The sequence below is a fragment of the Copadichromis virginalis genome, linkage group LG13 (assembly GCF_057382275.1).
Source record: "Copadichromis virginalis isolate Kocher_CV1m ecotype Utaka linkage group LG13, C_Virginalis_male_GT1.1, whole genome shotgun sequence".
Classification (NCBI taxonomy): Eukaryota; Metazoa; Chordata; class Actinopteri; order Cichliformes; family Cichlidae; genus Copadichromis; species Copadichromis virginalis.
In genome coordinates this window covers 13,792,939-13,811,516 of record NC_140630.1, presented here as the reverse complement: position 1 = coordinate 13,811,516, position 18,578 = coordinate 13,792,939, and the positions used below count along the sequence as shown (strand labels likewise).

The window sequence follows — 18,578 nt, the reverse complement described above, 5'->3', positions numbered from 1 at the left end:
AGGGCCCGACATGGTTCACGCCTACTGGCTGAAGAAGCTGACTGCACTCCACGAGCGTCTGGCAGCACAAATGAACCAGCTGCTAGTTAACGAGAGACACCCGGAATGGCTAACCGAAGGCCGGACGGTCCTGATCCCTAAGGACCCCAAGAAGGGACCGGTCCCCTCCAACTACTGACCAATAACCTGCCTCAGTACTACATGGAAGCTCCTGTCAGGCATCATATCGGCTAAGATGAACAGGCACATGGGTCAATACATGAGCGGGACACAGAAAGGAATTGGCAAGAATACCAGAGGCGCAAAACACCAGCTACTGGTAGACAGAACAGTCAGCCGAGACTGCAAGACCAGACTGACCAACCTGTGCACTGCCTGGATTGATTACAAGAAGGCCTATGACTCAATGCCCCACAGCTGGATACTGGAATGCCTAGAATTGTACAAGATCAATGGGACCCTAAGAGCCTTCATCAGGAACTCAATGGGGATGTGGCGTACAACACTAGAGGCCAACTCCAAGCCCATAGCACAAGTCACCATCAAGTGCGGGATCTACCAAGGAGATGCTCTGTCCCCACTGCTGTTCTGCATAGGCCTGAACCCCCTCAGTGAGATCATTAACAAGACTGGCTACGGATACCGACTACGGAACGGAGCAGTTGTCAGCCACCTCCTGTACATGGATGACATCAAGCTGTATGCCAAGAGTGAACGAGACATCGATTCACTGATCCACACTACCAGGCAATACAGCAATGACATTGGAATGTCGTTCGGACTGGAGAAGTGTAGTCGGATGGTAACAAAGAGAGGGAAGGTAGTCAGAACTGAGGGGATTGAACTACCAGAAGGCAACATTGCAGACATAGAGGACAGTTACAAGTACCTGGGGATCCCGCAGGCGAATGGGAACCATGAAGAGGCCGCTAGAAAAGCTGCAACCACCAAGTACCTGCAGAGGGTCAGGCAAGTCCTGAGGAGTCAGCTGAATGGTAAGAACAAGATCCGGGCCATCAACACGTACGCCCTGCCCGTGATCAGGTACCCTGCTGGGGTAATAGGCTGGCCAAAGGAGGAGATAGAAGCCACTGACATAAAGACAAGAAAGCTCCTTACCATGCATGGAGGGTTTCACCACAAGTCCAGCACCCTGAGGCTGTACGCTAAGCGGAAGGAAGGGGGCCGGGGACTGGTGAGTGTCAGCACCACAGTCCAGGATGAGACAACGAACATCCAAGAATACATTGGGAAGATGGCCCCAACTGACCGAGTGCTCAGTGAATACCTCAGGCAGCAGAAACCCAAGAAAGAGGAGGGAGACGAGGAACCATCATGGAAGGACAGGCCCCTGCACGGTATGTACCACCGGCAGATAGAGGAGGTGGCTGATATCCAGAAATCCTACCAGTAGCTGGACAAAGCTGGACTGAAAGACAGCACAGAGGCACTAATCATGGCAGCACAAGAACAAGCTCTGAGCACAAGATCCATAGAGGCTGGGGTCTATCACACCAGGCAAGACCCCAGGTGCAGGCTGTGTAAAGATGCCCCAGAGACAATCCAGCACATAACAGCAGGGTGCAAGATGCTAGCAGGCAAGGCATACATGGAACGCCATAACCAAGTGGCCGGCATAGTGTACAGGAACATCTGTGCCGAGTATAACCTGGAAGTCCCGAGGTCAAAATGGGAGATGCCCCCAAGGGTGGTGGAGAATGACCGAGCTAAGATCCTGTGGGACTTCCAGATACAGACGGACAAAATGGTGGTGGCTAACCAACCGGACATAGTGGTGGTAGACAAACAGAAGAAGACAGCCGTAGTGATCAATGTAGCGGTTCCGAATGACAGCAATATCAGGAAGAAGGAACACGAGAAGCTGGAGAAATACCAAGGGCTCAGAGAAGAGCTCGAGAGGATGTGGAGGGTGAAGGTAACGGTGGTCCCCGTGGTAATCGGAGCACTAGGTGCGGTGACTCCCAAGCTAGGCGAGTGGCTCCAGCAGATCCCGGGAACAACATCGGAGATCTCTGTCCAGAAGAGCGCAGTCCTGGGAACAGCTAAGATACTGCGCAGGACCCTCAAGCTCCCAGGCCTCTGGTAGAGGACCCGAGCTTGAAGGATAAACCGCCCGCAGGGGCGTGCTGGGTGTTGTTATATATAGAATAGAATAGAATAGAATAGAATAGAATAGAATAGAATAGAATAGAATAGCTTTTATTGTCATTGTACAGAGTACAACAAAATTGGAGTGCCACTCCCTTGGTGCAAGTTTCAATAATAAATATAAATGTAAAATATAAAAAGTACAAAAAACAATAGTATGTACAATATATACAGGATAGCAGCATTAATATAATGACAGTATGAATAGCAGCAGAATATAATGGTAAATGGCCTGCATTTGTATAGCGCTTTTCTAGTCCATAGGACCCCAAAGCGCTTTACACTACATTCAGTCATCCACCCATTCACACACACATTCACACACTGGCGATAGCAAGCTACATTGTAGCCACAGCTGCCCTGGGGCGCACTGACAGAGGCGAGGCTGCCGGACACAGGCGCCACCAGGCCCTCTGACCACCACCAGTAGGCAAACACGGGGTTAGTATCTTGCCCAAGGATATTTGGCATGCAGCCAGGATGCAGCCTGGGATCGAACCACCGACCTTCTGATTAGTGGCTGACCTGCTCTGCCACCTGAGCTACAGCCACCCGATGACAGTGACGGTATGGAATAGGTTCAATTGTTTTTGTGCTTATTTACTACGGTGGTAGCTCTGGGAAAGAAGCTATCCCTGAATCTGTTTGTCCTGGTTTTATGTGACCTGTACCGTCGGCCTGACGGTAATAGTTCAAACAGTTGGTTGCTGGGGTGAGAGTGGTCCTTGATGATATTGCCAGCTCTGCTGAGGTACCGAGAGTTTGCAGTGACCTCCAGGCTGGGCAGAGAGCAGCCAGTGATCTTCTGGGCTGTGTTGATGACCCTCTGCAGTACTTTCCTGTCCGCAGCTGAGCACCCTGCATACCATGTTGTTATGCCGTACGTTAGGATGCTCTCTATGGTGGCTCTGTAAAATGTCACCAGCAGCCTCTCCTCCAGGTTGTTCCTCCTGAGCACTCTCAGAAAGTGGAGACGCTGCTGGGCCTTTTTAACCACCGCCATAATAACGGTAATATATATTTATATATATATATATATATATATATATGTAAACAGATGAAATTATGTTAACAAAAAAAATTGAAATAAAAATAAGTTGAGGTTGAAAATACAGGCATGGTATTGTAAAAAAGAAAAGAAGAAGAAGAATTAAATATGCTATAAAATATGTCATGCTAATGGTTCTCAGAATTGTCATACTTTTACACTTTCTAAAAAACATACATTTATTTAATTATAAACCCTTTCAAATTTTTTTTTTATTTCTGTGTACGTTGTATATGAAAATGCATTGGATGATTTCCACATTTATTTTATTTTCTTCTCTTTATTTATTTATTTTTTAATCCCTCCTAGAAATTACCTTGGTTTTCTTACTGGTAGGGCTTTGCTTGTAAATAATCTCATTTGCACTCTTCCTGAGCGTATATTTCAACTAAAACCAGAAGATATGAATGTTAGGTTGTCTCCTGCTTCACTGGGAGGTCACATTTTGCAATGAGTTTGCCTACCAAAGATGAGTGTTTGCCATTCAAAACAAAAGACTCAACAATGGTACTTTTTTCTCTTTTTTAAAGAATCCTGTTTGGTTTTTTTGCGATGACAAGACCTCAGAGTTCCCCAACTGATTCCTCTCAAACAGAATAAATCAGTTCCTCAAACAGAAACAGTAACAACAAAAGCACAAAACATTCTTAAGCCACAGGTTCAAGTCATTGTCTACTGTACACTCATATGAAAGGCCACTGACCAACTGCTGCGTATCATTTCCCTCACGCCCTTCCATTTATGGATATTTGAAGCTTTACACGTGTAATTACACGTTTCTGATTAGTCACATGCTTAAAGCTGAAGTTGGTATTGTGTTTCGCAGCCACTCGTGTCAAAAAGTTGGAGATGAGTTTGGCTTACTAACTGGTAACACAATGCAGTGTGCACAGAAGTGGAGATTAATATGTTAAACAATGACTGTGTCCAACATTTTTTATTTATGAGGGGTAGGATTTTTTTTTTTTAACTCACTATTGTGATTGGGAATAACACATTTTCAAGAAGGCATGCAAGAAAACATTGTTTTAAAATAGAAATACATCATAGCTGTTTTGTTTTGATCAGTTTCACAACAAGAAGGGACATATAAGATACTTTAAAGAATGTTGACTGTGTGGTATTTTTTACAAAATGTTGTAATCCAGTTATTTTAGTCTGTCTGTTGATTGTTTCCATTATAGGAAGAGCCAAAAACAACAAAGTGAAACACATTTACTTCTATTTGTGTCATGTATTGCTTTTGTTTGACTGAGGAGTTCACACAAACACCTCAAAAGTGTCAAGAAAATTACATTAATTACATTTACCGAATTTCCCGGAGGAACCCACCTAAGGGATTTATAAAGTTTCATCTAATCTTTTATCTAATCTAATTTAATGAAGCGTAGGAGCATTACAGTGTAGAAAAACTGGGCATTCCAAATTACAATACAGTAAAATGACAAAAGTATTAAAATATTAGAATCAAGATAAAGGTTAAAGTAGCAATTTTAAAATCTATTTTATATATATTGTATTTTGTTTTATTTTTCATTCTTCATAGTAACTAGGTAAACTCAAAGTAGTAGGATCACTACATAATATTTCCTCTCAAATGTATTGGAGAAGAAGTATAATAAAGCAGCAACTGAAAATACTCAGGTAAAGTGCAGCAAAGTGCATATTTAAGTATTGCACTTGTGTAAATGTCGTTAGGTACATTCCACCTCTGCAGCTGACTGACATGTTGGACTGAACCGTGAGGTTCCAGTTATACGAGTAAGACTGTACAAGTAACCAAATGGTGACCACATGTGCTCATCACCTCTAATCTGAACCTATAAAGCGATAAAGATTGCGAGAAAACGTGGAGAAACGATTAGCTGTTTGGTCAGCGAGGCCTTCAGTCCAATCCAACAGCCTAGGAGTTTTCAGTAAGCAAACAGCTATGATTAAGAGCACGTATGTGGATGATATATAACCTGTGGAGTGTTTCTTTAAAAAAAAAAAACATGATAAGAACCACTCAGAGTCACACCTCAAATGTGAAGGGAAAAGGTTTTTGTTGTATCCCCACTTAAAGTGTGACTCTGAGTGGGCCCTGAGTGTTCAGTAGGTGGAAAGATATTTGTCTGATATGCAGGGAAACGTCACAGGTTTAAACTCTGAGCTTATTTTACATTCAATGGAAGCATGAGAATAAAGTTATTTAACCTAAGATGACTCATAGCTGTTGCAACAGATTTCTGACCATCAATTATTACTAGAAAATGCTCCTTCAACAGGAACTATGACTGTTATTTGGGTTTACAATGTCATGTTTTTCTCATTTGTCATTTGTCAAGTCGTGTTGAAACTCCTTGACAACCGATTGTTTGAAACACTGCTATGTTTCAGTGAGGCGGTGACAAAAGCGTGAACTTGAAAAATGAAGTCAATAAAAGACAAAATAACACAAGACTTCAACCTTCAGAACAGCGGCTAAAACTTCATAATAGTATTTTTGTGGTCCACTTATTTCATTCTCAGAACGTAAGGTCACTAAATTTCAACAACTATGTGTGTATTTCAGTCATGCTTCTGTTTGCCAATCTCTTGTATCTGTTGTTTGATTGTCGAAGGGTTAGAAATTCATTGTTGATCATCAGCCATCCAACGGGATAATGAGCTTTTTTCAATTTAAAATTTTAGGGTTGCTATTTTCTCTTAATCAATCAGTAGTTCTGGTGTCAGTCCTAGCAATGACACCATTTGCTCTCAGTTGCGAGTAGCAGTTTGTGAATTTTTCATCCATGCTTGTCACCCAGTTGCGGCTATTTTATTTTTTTTAAACTAGGGACGCAATTGTCACTCAGCATTAGAAGAAACTGAATCCCTGAAACTCCCTCAAGATATGTGAAAGGTTGCAACATAGAGGTCCAGTCCTTTCTCATTTGCTATAATGTGTTTCCAGAGAGCACTGTCTGAAAAAATAACAATGAGAACATTTAGTCCAAAAATGTCTGAAGCCTCAGATAAGGTTCATATCTTCGCTGTGAATTTTGTCCTCCCCCATATTGAAAATTTCTTCACTCTTCATTGCCTTGCTGTGACTGTATGTGCTTTAAGCCCATGACTCAAACTTGAATTTCTGTGCAACTGAATGATCACTTCATTATGTGCAAGATTGGGAACTGTCTTGCACATAAGAAATCTCAAAAAGCATAATCTCATTTCAATTCAAACATTAACCCATTGCCATTTTTTATTACATTTTTTGTTTTTAATCCCAGTAGGTAGTAACCAAAGTTATCAACCAAAAGCAGTTGTAATGACTGATCAGTATGCAATTGTATTTATTTTGAGTAAAATCAGATTTAGACACAAAGGCCCTCTCAAAATTTAGGTAAAAATGTAAGAGACACCTTTGAGGCCTTGTCCTGTTGGTATATTTCAACCATAAGTGCTGTTTGCTTATCAAGATCATGCAAAAACTACCAAAACCAAAAATTCAGGGGAACGGCCAGAGAAAATGCCATTTTCCCCAGTTAATAATTCCTCTTTACTTGAGGCCAATCTTGGCTTAACTTAAATGCTAAAGCTATAATAGTGACACAGAGATAAACACTGATTGTCACACAAAGTGTCATCTAAACTACCAGGAGCAATTTGGGTCTTGACTCAGGATGCACCTGTAGATTGAGGAGTGTTCTGGTACTTTTGGAATTTCTTTGGCCTACAGTGCTCGGCTGCACGGCCCACGAAGTCCCCCGTGGCGGTTGTCATATAGAGAACCATCTATCAGCAGGCATGATGAGGCTCTGGTATCTGATTTCAGCCTTCTAATATTTTCTAACTGCTGAGCGGTTCACCTCAGGCAACATTTTTAAAAATGAACGTAACGTCGTGATATGAAAACCTCCTCAATTTCTGATATTATCTTTAGCTTTGTGTCAGCGTGTCAGTTGTTGCGGTATCTCTTCAATCTTTGATAACAACGTGTTCTATTCTGAGAATATTGGGAAGGGTTGATTTTGGAGGGAGCTGCATATGTGTGTGTGTGTGCGTAGATGTTTGTGTCTAGCTGGGCTCCCCGTGGTCATTCTATTGGTCTTCTGGGTGGGTGGTCTGTTCCAAGAGAGGAGTACTGGAAACATTATACCAGCGTACACACACGCACACTTTTACACATGCACAAAGGGAAACTGGGAATCACACCAACGCAGCACAGCAGAGGGTGGAGCCGGCAGGAGTCTTCTTCCAGATGTGTGATATTAATTTAGTTGATCCAAAACATGAACCGGTAGCTCCCACTCAGTCATCACCGTTTAGCATGTGTGTGTGTGTGTGTCTGCTGCTGGTGGTGTCGCAGCACTCGACCTAATTTTTTAATATTTTCAGACCCATAAAACACCTGTAAGTTTTTATTGGGATAAAGTCTATTAATTTGAACCCTAAGTAAGAGATAGAAATCAAGACTGACTCAAATTCATGAGTTTCAGGTGGAGGAAACTACAGAGCAGAGCGGGCTAGAGAGAGGAGAGGTACATGATTAAAAAGGGGGGAAAGATTAGGAGTGGAGCAGGTTATGAGAACAGCCTCCACTCTGACCTGTGGAGCAGCGCCCCTGGACTTTCATACAATACATTCCACCGGGGAGGAGAGGGGGATACGGTGCATGGAAAGACAAAGAGACAGAAAATGAAATTAAATAGGAAGAGCGGAGGAGGAGAAGGAGACAAGATGTAGGAGGACGGAAGTGGTTGATTGGGTTCCCCCAGAGATTCTTTTGTTTAGATTGTTCTGCATTTCACTTCTTTCACTCTCTCCCCTCCACCTCCCACTTTTTGACATCTGAGGTAGATTACAACAGAGACCCTGGGTCACATTTATGACTTAAACCAAGAACATATGGTGTGTATGCGTGTTTGAACATCCATTTCAGTACAGTGGGATTCCCCTACGGTCCTTGAGTGGTGGTCAGATTTATTTTCTTGTCCATTGTCTCTTGCTGGGATATCAAAGGACTATTGTTTGTTGATCAGCAAGGGTTCCTCAGGTTACTTGCAGGTCCTGGACAAAAGTGCTTTGCCTTTCTTCCACATCTTCCCTTCTTATCTCCTTCTATTTTTACTTTTTAAGTATGCTGGCCCTACCGCAGAAAAGCCAAGAAACAAAGGATCAGCACTTCCACAGAAATGTTGTTAAGATTATAAAAGATTAAGCGCGGTTATGTCTTGTTTGGTCAGGCATGTTTATTGTTCCAAAGGTACCTGACTTTCTATTTGTACTGCAACGGATTTGATTTTATACGAAGTTCACAGACAGATTACCAACTCCACCACTGCAGCATGTTGTTAGCAAGAAGAAAGAAGAAATATTCCCATTAACTTCAGCACAACAAGCACATCTGTAAAAGTGTCAGTTGACTTTATTAGCATCAGCTTCACTCAGTTGAAGAAAAACAACTTTTGTCTTTGGAACGTTTAACCATGGAAGAAAAAAAAAAAAAGCATCTATAAAATAAGTTGCTGGAAGGACAATATATAAAACAATGGCATCAAAATAGGTTTGACAAGAAGAAAAAAAACAAAGAAAAAAGGCTCAAATATTTTTGGATGCGGGGCATTTTTCCTCTGTTTGCCCTGTTGTTTACAAAAAATAACAAAAGAGGAAAACAAACAAAAAAATGTATTTACAGTGCATATATTTACATTAAGGCATTTTTGCTGGGGGAAAAAAGACGGTTGAGCAGATACAACCCCTGCTTCTACACAATCAAATAAATAGTCAGATTTACCATTATACATTACAGTGCTATATTATCGATATGCTACCTGCAGTGAATGAACAAATACAGTTATAAGTGCAGGCTAAATCTCCCCATCAAATGGACATTCAGGCGTACATTAAAGGATAGGTTCACACTTTTTTGTTATGCTTTTTTTGTTTTAAACAATACTCCATATCCATATGTACATTAAAAGAGTTGGTGATTGACGAGATCCGTTTGGGGAGCGATTTCAATGCAAGCAATTGGGCAAATTCAATATTCTGTGGGGGGGGGGGGGGGGGGGGGGGGGGGGCAAACTAATCTTCAACTTTAGAAGCTGAACCAAAGTGAACCCGTCCTTTAACAAAACGTGTCCAGGAGTAGTTAGAGCCAAGATAGCTCCGTAGAGCCAGAGCATCCCAGGATGTCCGCGAAGTGGCCAGAGCTGTGTTGTTACATTACCACAAGGGTGGCTACCTTATAATTCAAGAGATTTACCTTTTCAAAGCTAAACCTAGAGATTTAACAGATTTAGTTTTTCTTTTCTTAAAAAGCACCATGTTTTTAAAACGATTGACTACACTCATCACAGCTCTGCTACTAGAGAACAAAAACACATAAATGAGAGAAAGAGGCACTTAATAAGGTGTTGGCGATGTGTTGAACATGATGCTTTGGTTAAAACAATTAACAGAAGTAAAACGCTGGGTGAGACTGATCTACACTAATAGCATGCTGCATTTTGAAGACACTTCAGTGCACATTCAAGTTTGTGCATCAAATACTGTCGATTCTGTATTAACTGAATGAGTCCTAGAACACGTCTATGGGTTCTGCTTACATTTCTCTGGATGGAAATCCATCAAAAGACGACCTGAATAATTCATCATCTAATTGCTGCTCTTTAGCATCCATCCACCTCCCTCTGTTTCTCAATCATCTTCCAATCTCCTCTCTCTAAAATCAAAAATTTCTCCCTCTCGGTCTTTCTCTCCATCTCCATCTCCACCCCCACACTCTCACTTTTTCCCTGCTCTCTCTTCCCTCTCTCCAGAGTACAAATGCCTTAAATTTTTAATATCTGAACAGCAATGATTTGTGTGGTGCACACAGAGATGTAGTCCAGTAGTGATAATGATCGTTCCAGTGGTGAATGAGATACTTGGGCCAAAAAGGCTGAGGCTTAGATTACCAATTCTAGTGCAAATCTAAGGATTTGGTAAAGAATAAAAACCTGGACATTCCAGTTCTAGAGAGAAACTAACAAATCAATGAGTAAACAAAGATTTGGCTTGACTAGTTTTGCAAACAAAAGCTTCTCTTTTATAAAAGAAAATTAAGCCAGTTCTATGTTACAATAAAGACAAAAAAGATGCTGTTTTAATTCATTCCAGTCACACCCCATCTCATCTTTTCATTTGCCCAAACACATCTATAATATGTGTATCTGGTGGTTAAGGGACCAGAAGATCATCTGGCCACCATCTTCCTACTTTAAAACCTCCAAATTGTTCCACTTGGCGTTAAGAGCAACATGTTTGTTAGGCTATCGAAGTGTTTTAGCCCACGACAGCAGCACCAGGAAGAGCTGTGATGTCACTGAAAGTCACTCTGCATCAGGCAGCTCGTGTAGCTGCGGGACACGGAGTGAATGCTTTATGTTTTGTCAAGATAGTGCTTGTATTTTTGAGCATGTGTGCAAAACGTTGCTAGTTCTGGTGTCTCTTCATGTGCAGGGCAAGGTGATCCGATCGGGAGAAGGAGCGTGAGCAGACGCCACACTGGAAGGGTTTGGCGCCCGTGTGTTTCCTGTAGTGACGCGTCAGCTCATCCGAACGAGCAAAACGCCAGTCGCAGCTGTCCCACGTACACCTGTACGGCTTCTCGCCTGCAGGACAGGAGAAAGAGTTTGAGTGAGTGCAAACCGCCGTGCCGTCTGGTGATCTATTCTGAGCTATCGCTTGATCACACGATACGAACCAGAGCAGGACTGTCAATATTCAGGTACTAAGAACAACAATTATTGTGACACAAGCCAATTCTCTAACTAAAGCGATTCATACAGTTGGGTGGAGGAACTGGGAAAACAGGCTTCACCGAAAACGCCAGTTGTCTAACTAGATATACAGTCATAACACTGTCACTCAAAAGCATTCATCAAGCATTCACACGCCAATGCAGCAACCAGTGCTTCATAATTTTCCCACAGTGCCTGGTCTGTATTGTCAACTTTTCCCTCCAGGTATTTTTCTTTAATGACTGCAGCACATATGTCTTTCTGTCAGTCATTCCAGCAAAATTCACCTGCAGCTTCAGGCACTTTCTGAAAAACCAGTCTGCTCTGCTCGTTGTCCCTCTGGGAGAGTTTTGTCTTAGGCCCACAAGTTGACCAGTGTATACTCAGGTCTACTAAATGTAAAGCACTTGCTAAATATTTAGTATGCAAGTATAATTCATTTTTCTGCAACTTAAATTCAACCTGACAAACCTACAGTAACTACAGTACATGCAAAAGACCAGAACAGAAAAACTTAGAATTATAACTTGTACATGTTGACGCGTCTACTGCTTCTTTGTATTTAGCGTGTGTCTGATAACAGTGGATGCTTAAAAAATATGAAAGGATTGGAAGGAACTTGATTTTTGCTGAGCTATATTCCTCCCTTTTCCTTCTTTTTGTACCCTTTCATCCAGATTTTGAAGGTTAAGTGGAATAGCATCTCATTTCAGCAAACACATTTTTTGGCTTTTTAAGATTCATGAATATGAGCCACTGTGGTGCAAAATCAAATGGAATAAATCAAGCTGTGTGGTTGTTTTCCTTCTTCCACTCCTCATCGCTTTTAACCTCTATTTACATATCAAAAACAGAGTCCAGAATCAGTGTCCCCATTACTCTAAATACCCCCCATTCCATTGTAATGAGAAAACAGTGAAAATGTTTTGAGCCTTTTCTGTGGCTTATTCAGGCCACCAAGGCTAAAGTTAATAATAATAATAATGATGATGATAGTGGAAAAAACAACTATTTGAGAATCATTTTTCAAAGCTCTTTGCACTATAAACATAATCCCATTAAACTGAAGTGGCAGCATAAATCACAGAGATGGCTTGTTTTATAATCTGGACAAATAAAAACAGAACTATTTCCGCATGATAAACGCCGCTGGGGACATCCAAGAATTTTTTTCCCCCCTTTTGTCATTTAGGTGACCAACTCTTCAAACAAGCACATCAAGCTCTGCAGCATTGCTTTTTAAAAAAAAAAAAAAAACCCAGAGTAAACCTGTTAGAACCACAGTGTCACCAAACTTAAAGACACACACCTTAAACCGAACACAAGGAAGAGAGACCATGAGAAGGCGCTGTTTAAGGGGGAAAAATCAGAAATGATTTCCAATACAGAAAGAGGATATTTCTCACAATACACCCACCCACACATGCACACACACAGACACACTAACAATCAGGGTAATGGATGTTGATGGAGATTAGAGTGGGAACTCCCAGTGGGACCCAAACGCATTAGGAATCATCTCATAGAGATTACTGACAGGTGTGTGTGGAAGTGTCCGTGTGTGGGTGTGCACGTGTGTGTACGAGTACATAAGTGTGCATTCGAGCAGCTAAATAAGAGACGGAGAACGAGTTATAGACGAAGATAGAAGTAAAGGAGGAGGGCAGGGTTGAAGATGAAAGTATGAGAGCACAAAAACAGAGGAGAACAGGATTGGAGAGGGGGAAAAAAAAGGGGGGGGGGAGAAAATAACTAAGCGAGGCCGACAGAGGCATAAAGGACATGTAGTTGCTGCTAGATAACATTTACGTGTCTAGTTCTCATCTTGCGGTCTGTAATAAGTGCAATCACCACAATCAGCCTGCAGCATGAGTGACGCCATATATAATTGTCGCGTCATGTTCCTGATACGAAAATGCAAAGCACGCGCACCCGCAACGATGTTCCGAACAAGTAGTTTAGATCCATAATTAGGACACATTCTGGCTTTTGTGTGTGTATCCAGATGAGCGAGGAATGTGTAGATATCAACAGAAGCTTTGTTTTGTTAGCTGGAGTGAGGTGGGGCCCAACACCTAAGCATTTGTTTATTGACTTTGCTTGTCCAAATCCAAGCTCAAATCTAAACCTGACAGGAAGAAAGGGAATAAAATGAAATGCAGAGAGAACGGAATCAAAGTGGAAAAGTGCATTAAAGCATTTGAACAATTCCTGAACGGGCGATGGGATTCAAAAAAAACATGGCACCACACGTTTAGCACTGACCACATAGTCTGAGAGTCATCCCCTGGCAGAAGTGTGTCACTTCCACCTGTTTTGATGGAATAGTATATTGGGCAGAGGATGGGGAATGGGCTAGGATACATTTACACACACATGCCAAGAACACAACACTCTGCCTAGCAACATAGTGCCAGTGCAGATACTGAAATACGAGTCCTGTGGTCAGCGTCATTTTTTTTGATGGGTCTTTTTAAAAAGCTGCATTAATTAGAGGAATCTCTTACCAGTGTGAGTCCTGAGGTGTGCTTTCAAATGGGACGACTTGGTGTAGACCTTCTTGCAGCCTGACGACAGACATGGAGATAAACACAAACAGACGGCTTAATCCAAGTAATTCACACGTGGCAAATATGCATTTACCCAATAAACTGAGCTGTGGAATTCAAAAAATCCAAACTAATGAAGAACAGAAGCCGTTTTGGAATCAAATATAGTAAAGTGTGTTTCGTAGAGCCTCAAATCCTGCTCCATCTCATCTGCTGCTTTCCAAAATGAACAAAACAGGCTCTGTTAAAAGCAGCCCTCATAGCCTCATTTGGTATTAAAAGGCATTTGATTACAAGCCTCGAATCACCAACAATGCGACCTGAAAACCTCTGTTTTCTCCTTCTGCGCACGCTACAGTTTGTTTCTACAATGTCAGAAAGGTCATTAAGGATTTTGAACGATTTAGAAAGATATTCGTCAGATATCTTATGACTTTAAGTTAGGAAACGATAGAATTTCGTGTATTGCTATGATTAAACTGTGAGCAGCTGCAACAGTGTGACTAATATACATACACTTGGATGAAGTGTGGCTCTGTGAATATGATGGATCTGCTTCATCTGGCTTTTTAAGAAGTAAGACGTGTGCTAACGTGCTGCGGTAGGCTCTGCTTAAGCCTATTTTACATGCCGCCACAGGCTAGCTGACATTACATGTCCTACAAGTAGCTACATATCATACAGTCTGTATGTGTGTGTGTGTATGTGTCTGTGCGCCAGCTAAAGAAAATAAATACTTTAATCTCAGCATGCAATCTCTCAAGTGTAACAGTATGAAGATATGTGTGTGGGAAAAAAGATCAAATGATTCAAGGAGAACATCTTTTTAATTAACACAGCCCCTGCATACAAAAACGTGCACTCTCTCTCACACACACAAAAACAGGTTCATTCCACAATCATACCAGTGATTACTCTAAAGCCACCACACTGTTTGAGAGCTCATAGCTGAAAGTGCCACAGTCATTTGAGGTGTGCTAATATATGCAAAGCAGTGTTTGAACCAGATAGTTGACTGAAAGGTAGTAACAGTCTGGCTGGCAGGACAGAGTGTACTCTGCCTCCACGACCCAAAGGCATAGGCAAATCATTCAAAACATGAACAGAAACATTCACTACAATGCAGTGATAAACTAAACACACAACGGTGATTACATTCACAGTGCACATTCAGTGGTGTGTGTGTGTGTCGTTCTTCTAACCTGGGTAATCACAGTGGTGGATCCGTCGCTTCTCTAAGTCGGGGTTGTTCCTTCGGTTGTAGCGGACAGCCACTGCGTTCTGTGCTGGATTTGGGGTTGGTGTTGTCGTGTGGGCTTGAGGAAGGACTGTGGCTGGGCCTGGGACTGGTGTGGGGCCTGTAGGGTGGGGCAGAGCTAAGCCACCTGGTCCCGGGCCAGGTCCAAGTCCGGGTGTGCTACCTGCAAGCTTGGAGGCAATGGTGGCAGCATACGACGGAGGTGGTGACATGTTGTGGAGCAGCTCCTTCTGCCTGTCAGGGCTGCCGGGCTCTGAGTTTGGCGGAGAGGGTGGCAGGTAGGGCACCTGCTGCTGGAGGAATTGGGGATGTGCCTGAGAATGAGGATGTGTGTATACCCCACCACCTAGACAGCGGTAGGCAGGCTTGACAGTTTGCTCTTGTTGAGAAGCAGAAGTAGCTACTGGCAAATCATGAAAAGGTGTGTGCATCGTGGTAGTGTGTTGGATCGGTTGCTGCTGCTGATGGTGATGATGATGCTGAGCCTCCATCCCATTGCTATGGCGATGATCCAAGCCAGAGTTTAGGAGCTGAAACAGCGAGCCGCTGTTGTCATGGTGGTGGTGGAGAGCGTGCTGCTCAAACTGTGGTGACATTTCCTGTTTGACATACACTTCTGGCAGTGAATCACCACCGCGGCTGCCTCCCAGCTGATTGAAAACACTGGTGAATTCTGGTAACCCAGTTAATGTCATGTTTGTGGCGGAGTTTTCCATGGCCATACTGCCAGGGCCGTGGCCGGATGTGCTGCAGCTACTTGTGGGCGTAGTGCCGGGGCAGTGGGGCTGCAGGTTAGAGGAAAAACACGAGGAGGGAGATTCTGTTTTAATGTGAGTGAGACTCGGGTGGTTCTGGTGTTGAGGGGACCGCACCTGCTGGCACAAGCCCATCCTCAGGTAGCCGACGTCAGGGAGATAAAGATTCATGTTGAGGGTATAGGGAGCCCCAGCGTCAGTGAAGAACTGATCCACTGCTGACGAGCTGTCTCTGAGTGACTTCTGCTGGTTGTCTGCAGGGTTTGGAAGTGGAAGAGGCTGAGGGGAGAGATATCTGTCCATCTCACACTTTGCCTGAGGATTAAAAGGGAAAACACACATTAAAAAGAAAAATTTAAGAAAAAAAACAAACAAAAAACAAGCAGTTAACATAAAAATAAACTTTCTGTTGAATGAAAAGTACCAAAGCCTGACTTCACTAAGTCCTTCTCAGTGCTTCTATTCTGAACCACTATTATGAGAAGACAAAAGGTTTGATAGGACAGTCACTGCTAAAGCATTTATCAAGTAGTCATCAAAAGGCAGTTGCCACATTCCCTCGCGGCCTGCAAGGCTGAACTCAGAAACCTGACGGTGGTGAGGCCCACATTTGAGGATTAAACGATGTTATGTCAATAAAGAACCTGATCTAACGCCTCTTATTTGAACATGTGCAGCTATTACAAGCATAACAGAGCAGCCAATCGCCGGTCAAACTGCACACCACAGGTGAACAACTTGGCATAAAAAAAATGCTTCATTCGTACTGCTCTTTTTGGTCCAGCTCCTGTGGCTCTGGGGGGATCTAATCGGTATAAAAGTTAAAGAAGCAGAGCACCAGAGGATGAAACAGTAACATGAAAGGGAATAGGGAAACACCCATGTCTCCCTGCAGCAGCAGCAGCAGAAACAGCAGCAGCAGTAGTAGTCTGGGGATGGGCTGCTATTTGAGGGTCCTGATCCTACCAGCTGTTATAGATCTCCCTGCTATGTTGCACAAGTTTCTTTCTAACTGGGGACAGAGTTGCCGGGACGTTTCTGTCCGAAGCTGGAGTCAGTTGCTGTCAGCGTGGTATGATGGTGAGAAGGGACGCCAAGGAGAGACCAACAACTGGTGACCAACTGGCTGGCTGGCATAGAAAACATGCGGTGAATGCGTTTTGCAGGCGGAGGTGCTCGACTACGCGTCCAGCTGGTCGCTTATTACCGAAAATAGAGCTGAATAAAGTGACGGTTACGATCGCGCAGAGGGGGACGACTGAAATTTAGACTCAAATAAATAAACAAATAAACAAGCAAACAAAAAAACAAGCTGGATTTAAAGCCAGACTGCCACGCCCATTCAGTGAAATGCATCACTAATGTATAAAGTCGGTTTGATTTCCAACCGGTTTACCTGTGCGTAATCATTTTGTCCAGCCTTGTCTGCTTCGGTGATCTTGCAATCCAAGCCGAACAACGCCGAGTCCTCCAAGGGGAACCCAGCGGGCAGAGTCGCCTTCTGCAGCGGGTAGAAGGGATCCTCCTGCACGCCGCCGCTCATCGTGAGTGTTGCGGCCATGAAGCTCCGACGCAGCGCCGCAAAAACGATCGCTTGCCGTGTGTTATTATGCAAAGCGGAGGATGCTACAGCGTACAGAGAAACGAGTGGAGCCGACGAGGTGTAGTGCGTGCGTTAGAGTAATTAATGTGTGCCTGTCGGCTACATCTCCTTCCACTTGTTTCATCCCTCTGCTCCGGCCCACAGACAGTTTTCTATCTGGCGTTCGCAGGGCGGAGCGGCCCCAGTGTAAATACAGACCGCGCACCGCCCACCAAACCTTTAAAAACGCTTTGATCATTCATTCACCGGCCACCGCCCTACGTTTGCCATCCATACACACCGACAACAGCGCCGTAAAAAAGTCCACGAGACCGGTCAAACCGCATTAAAGTGGTGAAAGTTAAACTCATCGCAGCCACGTTAACCGACAGAGTTTTTGTAAAGTGTTTTGAGATGATAAAAACAGATAAAACGTGGAAAGGCACCGCGAAATTGGTCAAATAGTGGGTATGATGCACATGACTGCATATGACACACGCGTGTTACTTAATATAGTTACAGCAGGTACAGGTGTGGTTACAGGTGTGGACTCTTGTGTAATGCTGTGTCTATAATCTATAAACTGTTTCGATGTTGCATTAATGGTTAGTCTAGTAAGGAATCAAGGAAACTATTGGACAGAGCAGAAGAATAAAGTGGAATTCGATGGAAATACTTGAAAGTATTTTAAAACTGTACTTGAGTAAAATGAGACCATCTGTTACAGGAAATATGTGTTGTCATCAAACTATTATTAAAATATTGTGGGGGGGTTTTTGACTCCAAATTAGTAAATTACCAAACAATTACAATAACAATAATAGGTTACAATATAAAGCGCCTTGATGCGACTGTTGTTGCGATTTGGCGCTATATAAATAAAATTGAATTGAACACAACGTTTATATTTTTGCCTTTTGCTTCCACCTCAGTAGATTTGAAGTTAAACAATCAAGAATCAGGTGAAGCCCAGGCTCATCTGTAATCCAGAGGGCTGAACGCAAAAAATATATGAGCCATCTTTATCTACCCAAGTGTAATTGGACAAATAGAGGAATAATTATAATGTTCAGTTGTAGTACTTTGTTAAGAAACCTTTGCCAAAACAATGACAGTCTGAAATCCATGGATTTAACCAAATGCAGTAAAGCAAATGCTTCACTGCAGCTGCCATCAATTATGGTTTGCTCTTGAGTCTTTCTGCCTTTCGCCTTCAAAACTTGATGCTCAATCAGGGTGAGATTAGAAGATTTACACGGCCACTACTGAATATCCTATTTCTTTACACTTTATTCAGAATCACCTGGGCCTTGTGCAACATGCTTTGGCTCCCTCAACATCTGTGCTGTGTAGCAGCTTCCAATCAACAGCTGCATTTAGCTGAATATGAGCAAAAATCATACACTTCACGATTAATCCAGCTGTTTCTGTTGCATTATCAATGATCACTACTACCTTAGTGAATT

The 18,578-nt window shown here is 42.8% G+C and overlaps 1 protein-coding gene across 1 annotated transcript; it reads right to left on the bottom strand.

Annotated features, from left to right (window-relative positions):
- Positions 1 to 9,241: 9,241 nt before the first annotated feature.
- Positions 9,242 to 17,346, bottom strand: klf5a (Kruppel like factor 5a). Its single transcript, XM_085477424.1, has 4 exons — positions 16,927 to 17,346; positions 14,720 to 15,845; positions 13,476 to 13,535; positions 9,242 to 10,839 (listed from the first exon to the last, which is right to left on the bottom strand). Exons 1-4 carry the CDS (start codon positions 17,089 to 17,091, stop codon positions 10,661 to 10,663), a joined length of 1,530 nt encoding a protein of 509 aa, XP_085333550.1. The 5' UTR covers positions 17,092 to 17,346; the 3' UTR covers positions 9,242 to 10,660.
- Between the last annotated feature and the right edge of the window lie 1,232 nt (positions 17,347 to 18,578).